This window comes from Anguilla anguilla, chromosome 3 (assembly GCF_013347855.1).
Source record: "Anguilla anguilla isolate fAngAng1 chromosome 3, fAngAng1.pri, whole genome shotgun sequence".
In the NCBI taxonomy this organism is placed as follows: domain Eukaryota; kingdom Metazoa; phylum Chordata; class Actinopteri; order Anguilliformes; family Anguillidae; genus Anguilla; species Anguilla anguilla.
The window spans coordinates 58,147,928-58,162,534 of record NC_049203.1 but is presented as its reverse complement, the minus strand read 5'-3'; the positions used below and the strand labels follow the sequence as shown (position 1 = coordinate 58,162,534).

At 44.7% G+C, this 14,607-nt stretch overlaps 1 protein-coding gene across 2 annotated transcripts in view; it reads left to right on the top strand.

Annotated features, from left to right (window-relative positions):
• LOC118224213 (neuronal tyrosine-phosphorylated phosphoinositide-3-kinase adapter 1-like) overlaps positions 1-10,262 on the top strand; it is a 47,233-nt gene extending 36,971 nt beyond the window's left edge. Inside the window, exons 4-7 of one of the 2 annotated variants that reach the window (XM_035411491.1) lie at positions 1,170-2,918; positions 3,391-3,642; positions 4,887-4,987; positions 6,544-10,262. In XM_035411491.1, the coding sequence (XP_035267382.1) occupies positions 1,170-2,918; positions 3,391-3,642; positions 4,887-4,987; positions 6,544-6,942 (2,501 nt within the window). In that variant the 3' untranslated portion in view covers positions 6,943-10,262. Of the gene's footprint in view, positions 1-1,169; positions 2,919-3,387; positions 3,643-4,886; positions 4,988-6,543 lie in introns of both variants that reach the window. The other variant, XM_035411490.1, reaches the window with a different exon arrangement.
• The last annotated feature ends 4,345 nt before the right edge of the window (positions 10,263-14,607 follow it).

The window sequence follows — 14,607 nt, the reverse complement described above, 5'->3', positions numbered from 1 at the left end:
CCTGCATGCCATGAAGGATTTAGCCCAATGTTTTGTATCCACACATTGCTGAAGAGGATGGCATGTTGCAAAGATAGTCCGCTTTTCACTGGCTTTGCAGTTTTGTATTTCTGAATAGCATTTTTCAGTACCAATTCAACAGTGGCTTCCTCACATAAGATTGTTGTCTTTTATGTTCAGAAGGCCATTTCCTCAGAGTGGGGAGATAGAGAAAGGGCCTAGAAAAGAAAAAGGCCCTTTATTCCTATTCCTGTCCCATGTGTTGCCCAAGAATGAGCGGGATTCAAACAGCCATCACTAGACTCGGTGTACTGTACACTTATGCTTCACTGCAACACCCTCAGCTGTACTACAAGCTAGTTGCACTGGTCTGTCATTTTCTATACATACCCAATGCAGTAATTACAAATGGCATTAATGTCTGTGGACTGTGAACAGAACTCAGGATGTAAGAGGCAGGATGTAAAAGATGAAAACATTTATACATTTAGAAGATTGGAGATGACAAAAGGCTCACATTTTACACACTTACAAGCAGATTCGCTGAAGTATTTAGCTTCTTTTTAGCTGCAAAATGGCCACACGTCCAAAATATGGTGGGATTCACAGAACACTTGCAATGAATCGCAATTAACAGCCACCCTGAGGTGATGCCCGGTCTATTTCTGAACAGCCTCATTTTTTGTTTCTTTTGGCAGCTTGTCTGTTTATTATAATCATATAACCAAAAGTCTTAATATTTATGTGTAATTGCGTTCCATGCTGGGTTCCTGCCCTTGGGTGCACCAAGTGTTTTGGTTATCTGAACTGTGGAAGGCATGACTGTTTGGTTAATACTTTTCATAATAATGCTTTCTTTTTGGAAAAAGCTTTTCATACTGTAGTCTCTTCACTATTTATGAACTATAAGTGCAGTTTAATTTGGACTGATTATGTAATTACTTTGCATAAGTATTTGTCTGTAAAACTATTAAACTGTTTCATATTGTGACCTCATTTGATCCACAAAGTTATTTGTGGTCAGATTTCATTAATAGTAAATCTGGCCTTGAATGCATTTTTCTTGAAAGTAGAGCTGGTGAATCTTAATGATCAATGTCTATGGGATGTTACACTCATTAAAATGTTTATCTCTCCTTTTCTCTCTTTCTCTTTCACTTTCTTCTCAGCCATGAAAAAGTCTGACTCGGGGGACATGTCTGGGAGGAAAGTCCCGCCCACCAAGCCCAAACGGAGCCCCAACACTCAGCTCTCCTTTGAGCCCCTGCCACCCCGGGTGGCCCCTCCAGCCACGCCTCTGCCCCGCCCGTCCCAGGAAGCAGGAGGACACGAGGAGGATGGTGACGAAGAGCCGGTCTACATCGAGATGGTGGGGGGGCGTGTCTTTTCCCAGCGGGACAGCCAGAATGCGACCCCGCACCCCGCGATGGCCGCGAGCACCCCCGACTCGGACTCGGAGGGGAGCGAGGCCATCTACGAGGAGATGAAGTATCCGCTTCCCGAGGAGTCCGACCCACGGCACCGTCTTCCCCTAAAGCACGACAGACCCGGGGCTTCCAAACCCTCCAAGACTGCGCACTCGTCCGCCTCTCACCTGCCCTCCTCCTCCCATTCTCACCAGTCATCCTCCTCCTCCTCAAAGGCCAAGGCCACTGTTTCCATCTCAAATTCATCTCCCCTTCCGTCCTCGTCCTCTTCCACCCCCGTCCCTCAAGCCCTGGGTTCTGGCTCCCAGCCCCCACGGGCCCCCACCCCCTTCCTCCTCCCAGGGAGCAAATCCCAGACAGACTCCAGCAACAAGATCCCGGCGCCTTTCCCCAACCTCCTGCAGCACCGGCCCCCCCTGCTGGCCTTCCCCCAGCCGGCGGCCGCCTCCAGCGGGATAGCCGCGCAGATGAAGGCGGCTGGCGGCAAACTGGGCACCGTCAGCACGCAGGCCTCCTCCGGCCTGGCTCCCGCCACCAACGCCTCCTCCTCCTCCACCGCCTCCGCGTCGTCGTCCTCCAAGCTCCCCGTCTTACAGCTGGGCCCCAAGGAGGCCCCGGGGCCCGGCAGCTCGCAGCAGGACAAGCAGCAGAGCGAGGGGAAGGACCCCCTCCTGGGCCCCGCCCCTGGCCTGCGAGCTCGGAGCCACTCCACCCCGCTTCCCCCTTCCTCTCAGTCCTCCTCCCACTACGCCCACTACCACCACCACCACCCGCACCACCACCCGTCCCACTACCACCACTACCGCAGGGCCGAGAAGGACCTGCCCACCTCCCACAGCATGAAGCTGGGCCCGCAGGCCACGGCCCAGGCCCAGACTCAAACGCAGGGCAGCGGCGGGGGCAAGGAGGCCAAGAGCCTGGGATTTCTCCTCAAGTCTGAGAAGAGGGAGCGGGACAGGGAGAGGGAGATGGGCACACACTCCACCACCCCCTCCCAAAGCGCCTCGACGCCCACCCCCAGCGCCAGCACCCCCCAGACCAGTGCCAGCTCTGCCCCCTCCCCAGCCCCAACCCCTCACTCCTCTTCATCACAGCGGCCTTCCTCCCGTCCCCTCCTTTACCGGTCCCACACCCCGCACCCCTTGTCCCACGGCCTGCCTGCCTACCACCCCCCTCCCCCAGACAGCCCCATGCTGTGGACATACCCTTCTGTGGGGCTGAAAAGACCTCCAGCCTACGACAGCCTGAGAGGGGGGCAGCTGCACTCTCCACACCCCCAAATCTCCTCCCTGTCCAGTGGAGGCAACGTCCCCAAAAGTAGCTCTACCACAACCCCGTCACAGCAGGGGAAAGTGGGGGGCAGGGGTGGCCAAACAGATACAGGTAGTCTCTCACGTGATGGGAGCGGGGGTGGGGCCTCCATGGACGAGGGCCCCTATTGGCCCATGCAGAGGAAGATGTCATTCAGCCACGGCATCAGGGAGACAGAGAGTGAGTGATGCACGGAGATGAGAGGGGGATGGGAGTGTTTTCATGTTGCTACAACGTTGCTATGAACAAAAAGGTTATTCTGCAGGGGGGGGGTTGCTAATATGCAAACTTACGAATTTACAGAGGATATTGCAGCAATTTGACTATGAAATGTAACTGTAATTTGGCAATGAAAATTGGGGTGAAAAATAGGCAACACCAATTTTAAATGTTTTAGCAAGTTCATCCCAGGAGACAGCTCTAGTTGAATCTACCAAGCACAAACGGACAAGGTCCCGAATGAACCAAATAGACTGTGTAAAGGACAGAAATGGGTAATTAAGGGTACGATATGCACTTAGGCTGGTGAATGTAAACATGTGCTGTATATATGATGTGCTATATTATATGTGTGTTTATATGTGTGTATTTTACCTCCGCAGTTAGATGAATTTGCTTTTCTGGAATTTCTTTCTCTACCTTTCCCCAGAAGAAGAGAGCAACCGGGCGTGGAACGGCAGCACCGACGCCCTCCCCCGCGCGGACAAGGAGGACCGCGGGGGGCTGGGGGGGCCTGGTGGGGTGTCCGGCATCCCGGTGCGGTCGGGAGGCGGAGTCAGCGGCGGCGGCGGGGGGTTTGGCGAGGGGACGGGAGGAGCCGCCCCGAGCGCGGGGCTGAGAGCTCTGGGCCGCTCGGGCCTCCCCTTGCCCTGTCAGACCTTCCCCGCCTGTCACCGGAACGGAGGTGAGACTGGGGGCACGAGCCCAGGCCCCAGCCACAGCGTGTGTGGTGGAGGGGGGGTAGGGGGGTGGGCGTGCTCTCCTCCTTTTAGCTCTTCCTGGAATAGTCTGAGGGCCATAAACCGCAGAATAGGGCAGCCCCTGTTCATTAATATCCCCTACAGGAAGCATCAGCACCGTGATTGCTGCTGATATGGAGGTCATGATGATTGAATCTCACAGTGCTTATGGCAAGAAGCACATGAGCAGGACAGACCCTGGAAGAGCTTATAGAGCAGACAAAAGCAACCACACAAAGTCAGACACTGCAGAGCGGAGAGTTTATGGAGGGTAACAGCAACAGCCAGCCTTGTGCGCTGATGATTTGTGTGTTTACTGTGCCTTATGCTTGCATCACATGAGCAAAAATCCTGTTTACTGTTCAACCGTTCTTGTTTTAGAATTGAGGATGCATTGTACAACAATGTACAAACACCACTATCTTAATATTAATTTCTGTTTGCACTTGATGTGTGCGTGTGTGTGTGTATCTGTGTGCTTGTGCGTTTGTGTCTGTGTGCGTGTGTGTGTGTTTGTGCGTGCATTTGTGTGTGTCTGTGATTGTGTGCGTGTGTGTTTGTGTCTGTGTGCGTGTGTGTGTGTGTGTGTCTGTGTGTGTGTGTACGTGTGCGCGTGTGTGTGTGTGTTTGTGTCTGTGTGCGTGTCTGTGTGCGTGTGTGTGTGTTTGTGTGTCTGTGTGCATGTCTTTGTGCGTGTCTGTGTGCGTGTGTGTGTGTGTTTGTGTCTGTGTACGTGTGCGTGTGTGTCTGTCTGTGTGTGTGTGCGTGTGTCTGTGTCTGTGTGTGTGTGTGTGTTTGTGTCTGTGTAAATGTGCATGTGTGTGTGTGTGTGCGTGTGTTTGTGTCTGTGTAAATGTGCATGTGTGTCTGTGTTTGTGTGTGTGTGTGTGTGCGTGTGTTTGTGTCTGTGTACATGTGCATGCGTGTGTGTGTGTGTGTGTCTGTGTCTGTGTGTGTTTGTGTCTGTGTAAATGTGCATGTGTGTCTGTGTCTGTGTGTGTGTGTGTGTGTGTGTGTGTGTGTGTGCGTGTGTTTGTGTCTGTGTACATGTGCATGCGTGTGTGTGTGTGTGTCTGTGTCTGTGTGTGTGTGTGTGTGTGTGTGTGTGTGCGTGTGTTTGTGTCTGTGTACATGTGCATGCGTGTGTGTGTGTGTGTCTGTGTCTGTGTGTGTGTGTGTGTTCATGCAGAGCTGGGGCGACTGGGCAGGTCAGCTTCCACCTCGGGGGTTAGGCAAAGCAGCAGTAATGTGCAGAGGCAGTGTAGTCTGCCTCGGGAAGCACTAAGTCAGGTGAGCCCCCCCTTCTCTCTCTTTCTCTCTCTTTCTCTCTCCCCACCCCTTTCTCCATGGGGACTTCCTATTCACTCACGTCACACCCTCAGCTCCTAATTCTAGCCGTGGTCCAGTTCCTCTCTGAACAAAAATAGGCTGAAGGAAAGTGTGTTAATTTAAAAGAGAAATTATTTGCGACTGTCCAGTCATGTGTGCAGTGTCAGCCTCTCTGGGTGGATTTGGCATGTTACATATTAATAATAATCATCCTCATCACCAGCAGTAGAAGCCTTATTATTATTATTATTATTATTTCAGCCGACAAGGACAGAGAAAATTAATGAATGCGCCAATAGATAGATAGATCTACATAGATAAGTAGCTAGATAACAGACAGAGAGAGACAGAATCAAACACACGGATAGATATGGAAAGCTCATAGGTTCCAGCGGGGAACTGCAGTCCGAAGCCCCTTACTGCACTCCGTCACTTGGCTGTGTCTCAAATGCTGATGCAGAGAGCAGAGACAGACTGTCTGCTACTGTGACCTTCCTCCACACAGCTGGAGCACAGCAGCTTAGGGTTTGGAGCGACGTCGCCATCTGGTGACCGGCACCGGGTTCGCATGCACCAATGATGTGTCCCTCTAGTGGTGGACATTGTATTTACATTACATTACATTACAGGCATTTGGCAGACGCTCTTATCCAGAGCGACGTACAACAAAGTGTATAACCATAACCAGGAACAAGTATGACGAAACCCCTAGAGAGAAGTACCGGTCCAAGTACAGGGAACAACCGCATAGTTCAACTTGGACCCTGGTGGTTAAACTGATTAACACTAACAACAAGAACGGCAACAACGCAATCTATGGAAAAATAAAAATAAATAAAAATACAAGTAGTCGTTAAGACTGGCGCATCAACTAAGTCACCTATTAAACAGCTGCCTAGTTACACCCCTAAGTTTAGTCATTTACAGGGGGGGAAGGGAGGGATGGGGAGAGGTGCAGCCTGAAGAGGTGGGTCTTCAGTCGTCGTTTGAAATTGTTCACAGTCTCAGCTGTTCTGACCTCCACAGGGAGGTCATTCCACCATCGTGGGGCCAGAACAGACAGGAGACGTGTTCTGGAAGTGCAGGTGCGAAGAGGGGGAGGTGCTAGGCGTAATTGTAATGTCACTGTTTACCTTGTTTGCTGCTATGGTAGCGCTCACTTCTGTAGGGTTGGATCCTGTGATTCCCCAGTGCTGCGTGTGTGCCTGAGAGTGATGGATGACTCGTTGACATTTATTAAAACGTTTCATCGAGCACCAGTGACTCCGACTGGTTTGTCAGGTGCCCGCAAGTTTGCCCGATAAGCTGCACGTGTGGTGTCGGCTGACATGGTGTGCTTCGGAGTACTATTTTCAAATAGACTATGGAGGTTGTAATGAGCTTTTCAATGTGAGCATGATTGGGCATTCCAAATTTGGGAGAAGATCTCATGTTTCCCTCTCGCACTGTTTGCTCTGAATTCTTTCTTCTCCTCCCCTTCTCTTAATTGATTTTCTTTCCACTGTCTCCTCCTTAAGGTCCCGGGCCAATCCCAGTCTCAGGCCCCCTGTACCCCAACTCTGTCCCACCAACAGCAGCAACTCCAGTTACATCAACAGCATCTGCAACAACAGCTTCATCTCCAGCTGCACTACCAGCACCTGGCCCATCTCTCGCAATGCCATCCTCCGACCAGCGGGGGCACCCCATCTCAGGCCCAGGCCCAGACCCAGAGGGACGGGAAGCTGCTGGAGGTGATTGAGAGGAAGCGGTGCCTGTGCAAGGAGATCAAGGCCCACAGGCGTCCGGAGAGGAGCCTGTGCAAGCAGGACAGCATGCCTATCCTGCCTAGCTGGAGAAGGACCCCAGAGCCTCGGAAGACGGGCACCCCGCCCTGCCAGAGACAGCAGGCCGTAGTCTGGGACACTGCCATCTGAGATGGGGGTGGCGGGGGGGGGACGGAGATGGAGAAATGGGGGATGGTGAGGGGGGGACATAACTGAGGAACACGCACGTACAGTGACAGTGGGAGGCTGCCAGGAGAGGGTGGTCAGAGGTGAGAAGAGGGATGCCAGCACTTTGGAACATGCTCATGGTCTGTCATCCAGGAGAGAGTGAACAGTGAGAGGAGAGGGCCTCCCACCCTGCCAAATGCTAAAGAGAAACAGAAAATAAAAGAGAAGCAGAATGGAGGGAGAGAGACACAGAGGAGGACTGAGAGACAAGGGAGGGTACATGTAATTTAAGTGTCCACTTGGCCTAAAAAAGAGACAGACTTAAGAAAGAGTGGGAGAGAGGAGTGGGGGGGAACTGTAATCGTCGGGGGGGATTGATAGGGGCCTGTTGCGTTGCTCTTCACATTCGATTCAGGCTTACCTGTGAATGGCTCTCTCGCATTCTCTGTGGCCTCTGGGTCTGTCCGGAGGGAGCTGCACACTGAGAAAGAAGAGAAAAGCAACTTGCCCTGTTATTCATTTACATAAATACCAAAATGGAGGAAACGGGAAGGACAGGCTAGAGAAAACGTCGGCAAGTTGGATGAAAACCAACATGGCGATCAGTAATGTCCTTCTAAAGTTTCGCTCTCCTCCTCTTTTCTTTCTCTCTGTCATTCTGTCTTTCTTGCTGCTACAAACCAATAGGAACAAACTCAAATGTTTGGGAAAGGGGCTTTTGGAATTATATAAGTTGGATACACAAGGAGGGGAAAAATAATACCACAAAAACTTGAGAAAACCTTAATTTCCAGAATTTTCTGCATGAATCTAAAGCACTGGACAATGTTCAGTCACATAATAAGGGCTTGTGTCTATAAATCTACATTAAGTCAGGAAACCCACACTACTTTAGGCACAGCTATGAATGGGGGGCTGAATGGGGACGTGGGACAGGCAGAACTGAAATAGGGAGCATACTTTACATATCCACAGACGCACATATATGCACACGTGCTAAGGGAGGGAAGATTAGGACCGGGGGATGAAAAGCCTTTTTACAGTCTGCACCTGACAAATTGTACGTTTTACCAAACTGTCATGGTACCTCCATTCTCTATCGCATCTTGCACACTGTCTGTAATTGGCACTCCCTACAATGTCTGTGCTACGTCGAGAGGAGATGAATCGATCCGGTTTGAAGCAAGCAAGCATGATGGATGAACATACAGTAACTAACAGGATGCAGTGTGTCAATCACTTTATTTAGATGGAGCTTACGGTGTGGAAGGTGTTGTTCTCCGCTGATCTGACCAAATTCCAGCTGTACTGGCACTGGGCAGTTGGCATCAGTAGAAATGACCAATGGTGGAATGAAAACTGTCTACTGTGGAGGAAGGTTTAAATCAGTGGTGAGCAACCAACCGGTGGCCTGCAAACTATATATATATATGTATATATATATATATATATATATATATATATATATATATATATATCCACACAAAAGGGTATTTGCATATTGTGAAGAAATCAAAAAATCATGGGTAAAATAGCAGATGTAAAATAAGTCAACTTGAACATTTTGCAATGACACATTCTGTTTTGAACCTGAACCTGCATATATTGTCTCTGCTAGAGCATGTGCATATGTGCTCAAATACCTGCAAATGTGTCCCACGTGATTAGGGTGCCCACCACTGATGTAGACAAGAAGATGGCTCCATCAGTCTCATAGGCGACAGGAGATTGACACGGCTGCTGTTTTGGTGTGATCAACAGCACTGGTGGCATTGGGAACGAGCGAGCGAAAGGACAGGGTAAAGATGGAGGCAAAAGGAGGAAGGTGAAGAAAGGGAACACAGATGGAATATAAGAATGGAATATAATGAGAATATGGACTTTTTAGGCCATAGTTGTCACAGTGTGTCACCGTTTCTCGGTGGAGTAACGTGAATAGACAGTTGCCATCGGTTGTCCCAAAGGTCAGATCACCAAGGGTCTTAATATTCACTTGTCAGCTGACATTTGTCTTTTTAAAAAACATTTGTGTTCTGCGATGAAATTTATGGGAGTGTCAACATTATAAATTTGGCAAGGCAGGTCTGTCTAGCTGCACAGTTATGACAGTGAAGTACGGTCTTTCCAGTCTTTCACAGCGCAGACGTGAAACAATACACAAAAAATGCCCTCTTCCCCCCCACCCCCAAAGGTCTTCACATGGCTTTATAGCCCAAACATGGAAAGGGTTGAAGTGGAGTTTTGAGTGGTAGTTGTAAAACATCAGAAATATTTCGAGTGCAGAAATCCCAGAGATCAGGCAAAGTTCACTCATCAATTTAGATTTATTAAATATCGAGCTGTTCACGGTGCCACTTGTGTTTCATACGGTTTTTATATTTTTCCTCCAAACATTCCATGTTATGAGTTTTCAAGCTTTCATGGGACTAAGCACATCCTGATGGAGAAACCATAATGAGTTCTAGGGCAACAGAGAGGTAGGAGAACACATAAATGCATGCATGCATACATACATACATATACCAATTATGCATGGCAAAGTCACATTCACATTCAAAAATCTCATGGTATTTTGTACATGTGTTTCATGAACAATATACAGAGCATCTCTCCATTTACAGGATACAAGCATGCAGAAACCATCTTCACAACGTCTAATGCTAGCTCCCTGTATCTGTGGTTATAGCTTATTTATTTATCTATTTATTTATTCGTTTACAGTTGGAAATTTTTGTTAGCCATTTGTTTTACTTTTTTTGGAAAACGTTGCTGCTATTTTTGAACCGTGGTTACTATCATCAAGAATATTATATAGTATACGATATTGTTATATTCTTTTTTAAGAACCATGTGGGCTGAAATTTGTATTAAATGTCTCTAAGCGCACACTTGTGTAATATGGATCTTAAAGGAGAATTTAGATTTTTATTATAGCTTAATGAATAAGAATATTTGAGAGAATCTGTCTCTGCTTCACCCAGTGGAGATCTCGTCTCTCTCTCCGCGGTGTACAGACCAGACACTGCCTACATGGGGGTTGTAAATCAGCTCTTGGAGGGTCACGGGGAGGGTTCAAAAGCTCCTAGGTTCATTATAAATATGTAACTCTTTGAAAGGACATAGGTGGACACATCAAGTATTTGTCAGGGGCATCTGCTTAATTTACATATTTTCCACTAAACACCTATTTCTCTATGTTTAATTTTTGAGATATGAAGACGATCATTTTGAGCATAAGTTATGTTTATTAAGAATATTATCCTAGGCGCCCCTGAAAGTTCCCCCCCCCCCCCCCCCCCCCTCCCCCCCAACCACCTTACATATGGTCATTGCTTACTATCAGGCTCTAGGTCTAATGTGTATCTATATTTCAAATGGAACTATAATTGCTGGGAATATGTAGTATGCTAGTCTATTTCAAATTGAACTGATGACTCAATTTTGACACTGACCCAGAGCACAAAAAGAAGACAGCAAGACAAATAAATGGTAGAACGACCTGATCACTGGAAACCACCTTGAATATTTCCCTGGAATTCAGATTCAGTCAGTAACTTGCTAAATTATTATATCATGGCCTGCATCGCCGTTTTATTTTTTTTTTTTACAATCTAATTCTAATGGACTTTATTGGACTTTATTATTATGCTTTGACAAAATAGTGACTTGTGTGTCACCCTGTGACTTCATACCATAACTGAGCTACAGGGTTGCAATCTTTCTTTTGCATCCCTGAACAAGGTGGGATAAGCATATGTGGTAATGAATACAAGCTGGAAGGTCTTAATCATATTGCTTCTTCTCACATTCAAGGTTGGACATTTTTTGTTGTCATAGGCATATATTTCATCAACAACTAGTGAACATTTACGGCACAGATTGGAGTATGGACACAATTAATTGCAAACAATTTTAATGAACAACATCATCTAATAGAGTCGGAAGGTCACAGAAATACACCTCTTCACCTTAGATGCCTTTTGTAAATGGAAACTGATGATCACACTCTTATCAACTCTTATCAAGCCCAGGAAAGGTATATTTCCATTGCTGCATATTCAATAATAGAAATTACCTTTGTTTGATCAGTCCAAGAAAATGCCTACATACAATAGAAAATATCCAGAAATCACGCAGTTAAATAGACTAGCCATTCTAGGAACAGCAGTGTCTTCACAACTAAGGATGTCACACTAATCCTATCAATAGTGTAGGGCGTGTAGTGTTGACCCTGCCATTGTGATTGATGGGTCAAATTCATAGCTGCATAAAGGGAATGTATGAAATATATGCTTTATAATTACATAAATATGTCTACCAAGATGTTTTTTTTTTTTAAATAGCATACAATGAATGGCAAATGAAAAGTGGCATTACGAACATCTGTGATTGTCTCTGTCTGTGGTTGACGAAGAACCCTGGGTCCCGGAGAGACAAACAGTCCCTTAATTTCGCCCAGCCTTAATTTCACATAACCTCAGTCATAACTATTGGGCTGACTGAATCCAGGCATCTGTGGTACTGAGATTTTCTGAGATCCAAATTTTTTGTTGAGAGGAAAGGTGTTGGCCTGTGGCTTTCCAGGAATTGGGTCACCTACCATTGCTGTGAGTTCTTTGTATGTGAGTCGCTCTTATTTACAATGGAATCTTTTCTACGGAACCTGTTGCTTTGCTCGCATTCTTTCCAGGCAAAAATGTGATGTGCATTTGAGTATAAAGGGCTATATCTATTAAGTATTAACATCATTTTCTGTACCATCAAGTCACTGTATGGCCTTTCCCATCAAAACCCACATGGAAGTACACAAAACTGCACAATGGAGCCTTGTTCTTTTTTGTTGTTGTTGTTTTGTATATAACGCTTACGAAGCATAAATGAACATCTTGCGCATAAAATTTTACATTTTACACTTTTCAGCTTCTTTGAGGATTCACTGTGTATTTAGAAGAAAATAGCAGTAACAACTTAAGCTGATGTTAATGCCTTAGGAGTACCCCCATACTGTGCATGTTCACAGCATATTTTTTCAGACACCATTGTTTCCCTCCTCACTGACATTTAAAGAAATTGCTGAGGGTTTGTTGATATAATTACCTGTGAGACCACCAAACCTGCTGATGTTTCAATTCAGAATCCTTGTTTTTTCTTAAGTTCTCTAAAAATGTCATGTTGACTGTTCCATGCTTAAAAGACAGATAGTTCATCTGTAGTGTAATGTGTGGAGGCTGTTTGCTAAAAAAAAAAAATCAGTTCAGTCAAATGCAATCAATCTAATTTTAGCGTCCTGTTAATTCATTCCGAACTCCTCACTCGCTGCTCATCTCGCACAACAATGCTGATCCCTGATCTAAAATCATAGAGTCATTGGTTACACTTGCAGTACATAGTAAGCACTGATCACAGGCTATTGTTGCCGTGATTTGGAACGTACAAGAATATTTGCTTTGTTTGGTCAATTTTTGTTTTGTCTACTGTTATGTTCTGTAGCAGAGTCAGTGTCCTAGACAATTTACAGGATACATTATTGGTGTGATGTGCTCTTGTACAAAGATTTATGGAATATTATGAATAGGACATAATGACTATAATCATATTTCCTAAATTTGAGGCTTGTCTGGGACCTTGGCATCACATCTCTTTTGTTTTTCATTTAAACATAAATCAGGTAAATATTCTTTGAATTTTATTGGTTGCACTTTCATATTTGAAATATTTTCATTAATGAAAGCCCCAAATACACTGTAATCCTGAATTAACCATCACACACCTTTTCTTCACCCCTTGGATTTTTCCCAGAAATTATACAACCTTGTTTAGCCTTCTTTTATATAGTACGGTAGTTTTCTCTAATTTAACAGTACATTTGCTACTTGAGATGAAGTCGTTTGAAGGAAATATTTATAATAACAGTACTTAATGTGCCATAATTCTAATGATGATTTCTGTTGATAGAAAAGTGAATTCTCTCTGTACAGTAGAATAGCGTTGGTGGTTTTTAAATTTGAAGTTTGAATTTGAAGGGTACAGAAAATTCCTGTAGCGATTGAATTGACCCTGTTTTTTTTTAGGTGAAATAAGCCTTTTGTGATTAAAAATTTGGCCTAATTTTGATTGTGAATATAACTCTCCCTGTGCAATATAAAAATTTGTGTATCTTCTACCCATATGTGCCAAATATGAAATGCGGTCAAATTTGTTATATTTGTGAAATATTTTTTGATCAATAGACTCCTCCCTATAGATGTTATATTGCAGATTTTTCCATTTTTATCTGTGTTTTTTTCAGAACCAAAAATGTAACTCGTTCACAATGAAGGTATAAATTACAAAGAATATCTTAGTGTGACTGTGGACCAGTCTCCCTGCTCTGTAAAGATAATTCCCCATTTTGAAATAATTTATCTTAAACTAAGAATGTATAAGATGAAAAAAAATGTCTTACATGACTCACTTTTCTATACCCTGTATTTTTACTCATGCCAAAATAAGTTCTATTGTGAAGATATTTAATTTGTGACCTTGGAAAAACAGTTAAAAGGTAAAAAGAATCACATTTTGAAAAAACAGGAGCCCTTGTGTCATTATCTTAGAATATGGAATGCTTATGAAATAAAATCTCTTACAGTATCATTTTAATGTAAATAATACTTCAGTGAGAAAATAAGTCACTTAATTTTTACAGTGCAACAGGGTTTTCTTGAAGCCTGGTATCTTTAAACAACTTTTCAATTTGAAAGCTCTTGATGGAGGCTTGGCTGAGATATCTGAATACACAACTGAATACTTTGATCATTCCTTTTAAAACAATGGCCTTTTAAATGAACAATATTGTTTTATTGCAATGAATTGGACTGTACAGTCTGTGTGCTGTTTTGCTCACAAATATCTTCCAGAATAATGTAATTATGGGTACAGCGTTTGATCCTCATGAATTATGTGAAAGAAAGCCAAGTTTTCAGGCTGTACAGTTTGATTTATTGACAGTTCTCTTTGCTGCACCTTACAGGGATATGTGTGTATAAATATCAGTTTTGATTTTATTGTAATTAATCATTAATACTGTAGTGTCTGTACATATAATTGTCTGTATTAAGAGTATGGTCTTGTTTGGCTTCGCATGACAGTTCGGATAAAAATAATCTAAGGAGTACTACGGTTTGCTAGAGTGGTTTAGAACAGTAATGGTTATGACTCCATATTTGTCTACATAAAGTCTGCAAGTATACATACCATCATATGCAGAATATCACACTGTTCTGGCACATTTGCTTCAAGGCACAACCATGTCCTCAATAACCCACAGTGCATCCAAGTTCACCCTGCTGTTACAGTGTCAGAGTAGTATTTTTAAATATCATGTGTCAACTGAGTTGGTGGCCGTAAAAGCATGTTGGTACAGGGCAGTTAGTCGAGAGTTAAAATCATTTCCTGCAAGGACCCAAATGTCAGATTTCTGCAGGCACATTATTAATTGCTTTGGAAACTTTACAGTATCTGGACCTGGATATATTTTTATGCTACGTATCTACTGAGCTAAAAGTCACAATTTATCTTCACCTGTAATTAAAGAGAAGAAAAATCCTGTCTGCTTTTTATTTATTCGGTTAAAAAACACTATTCATGACAGCCCTTTGAGAAATTTTG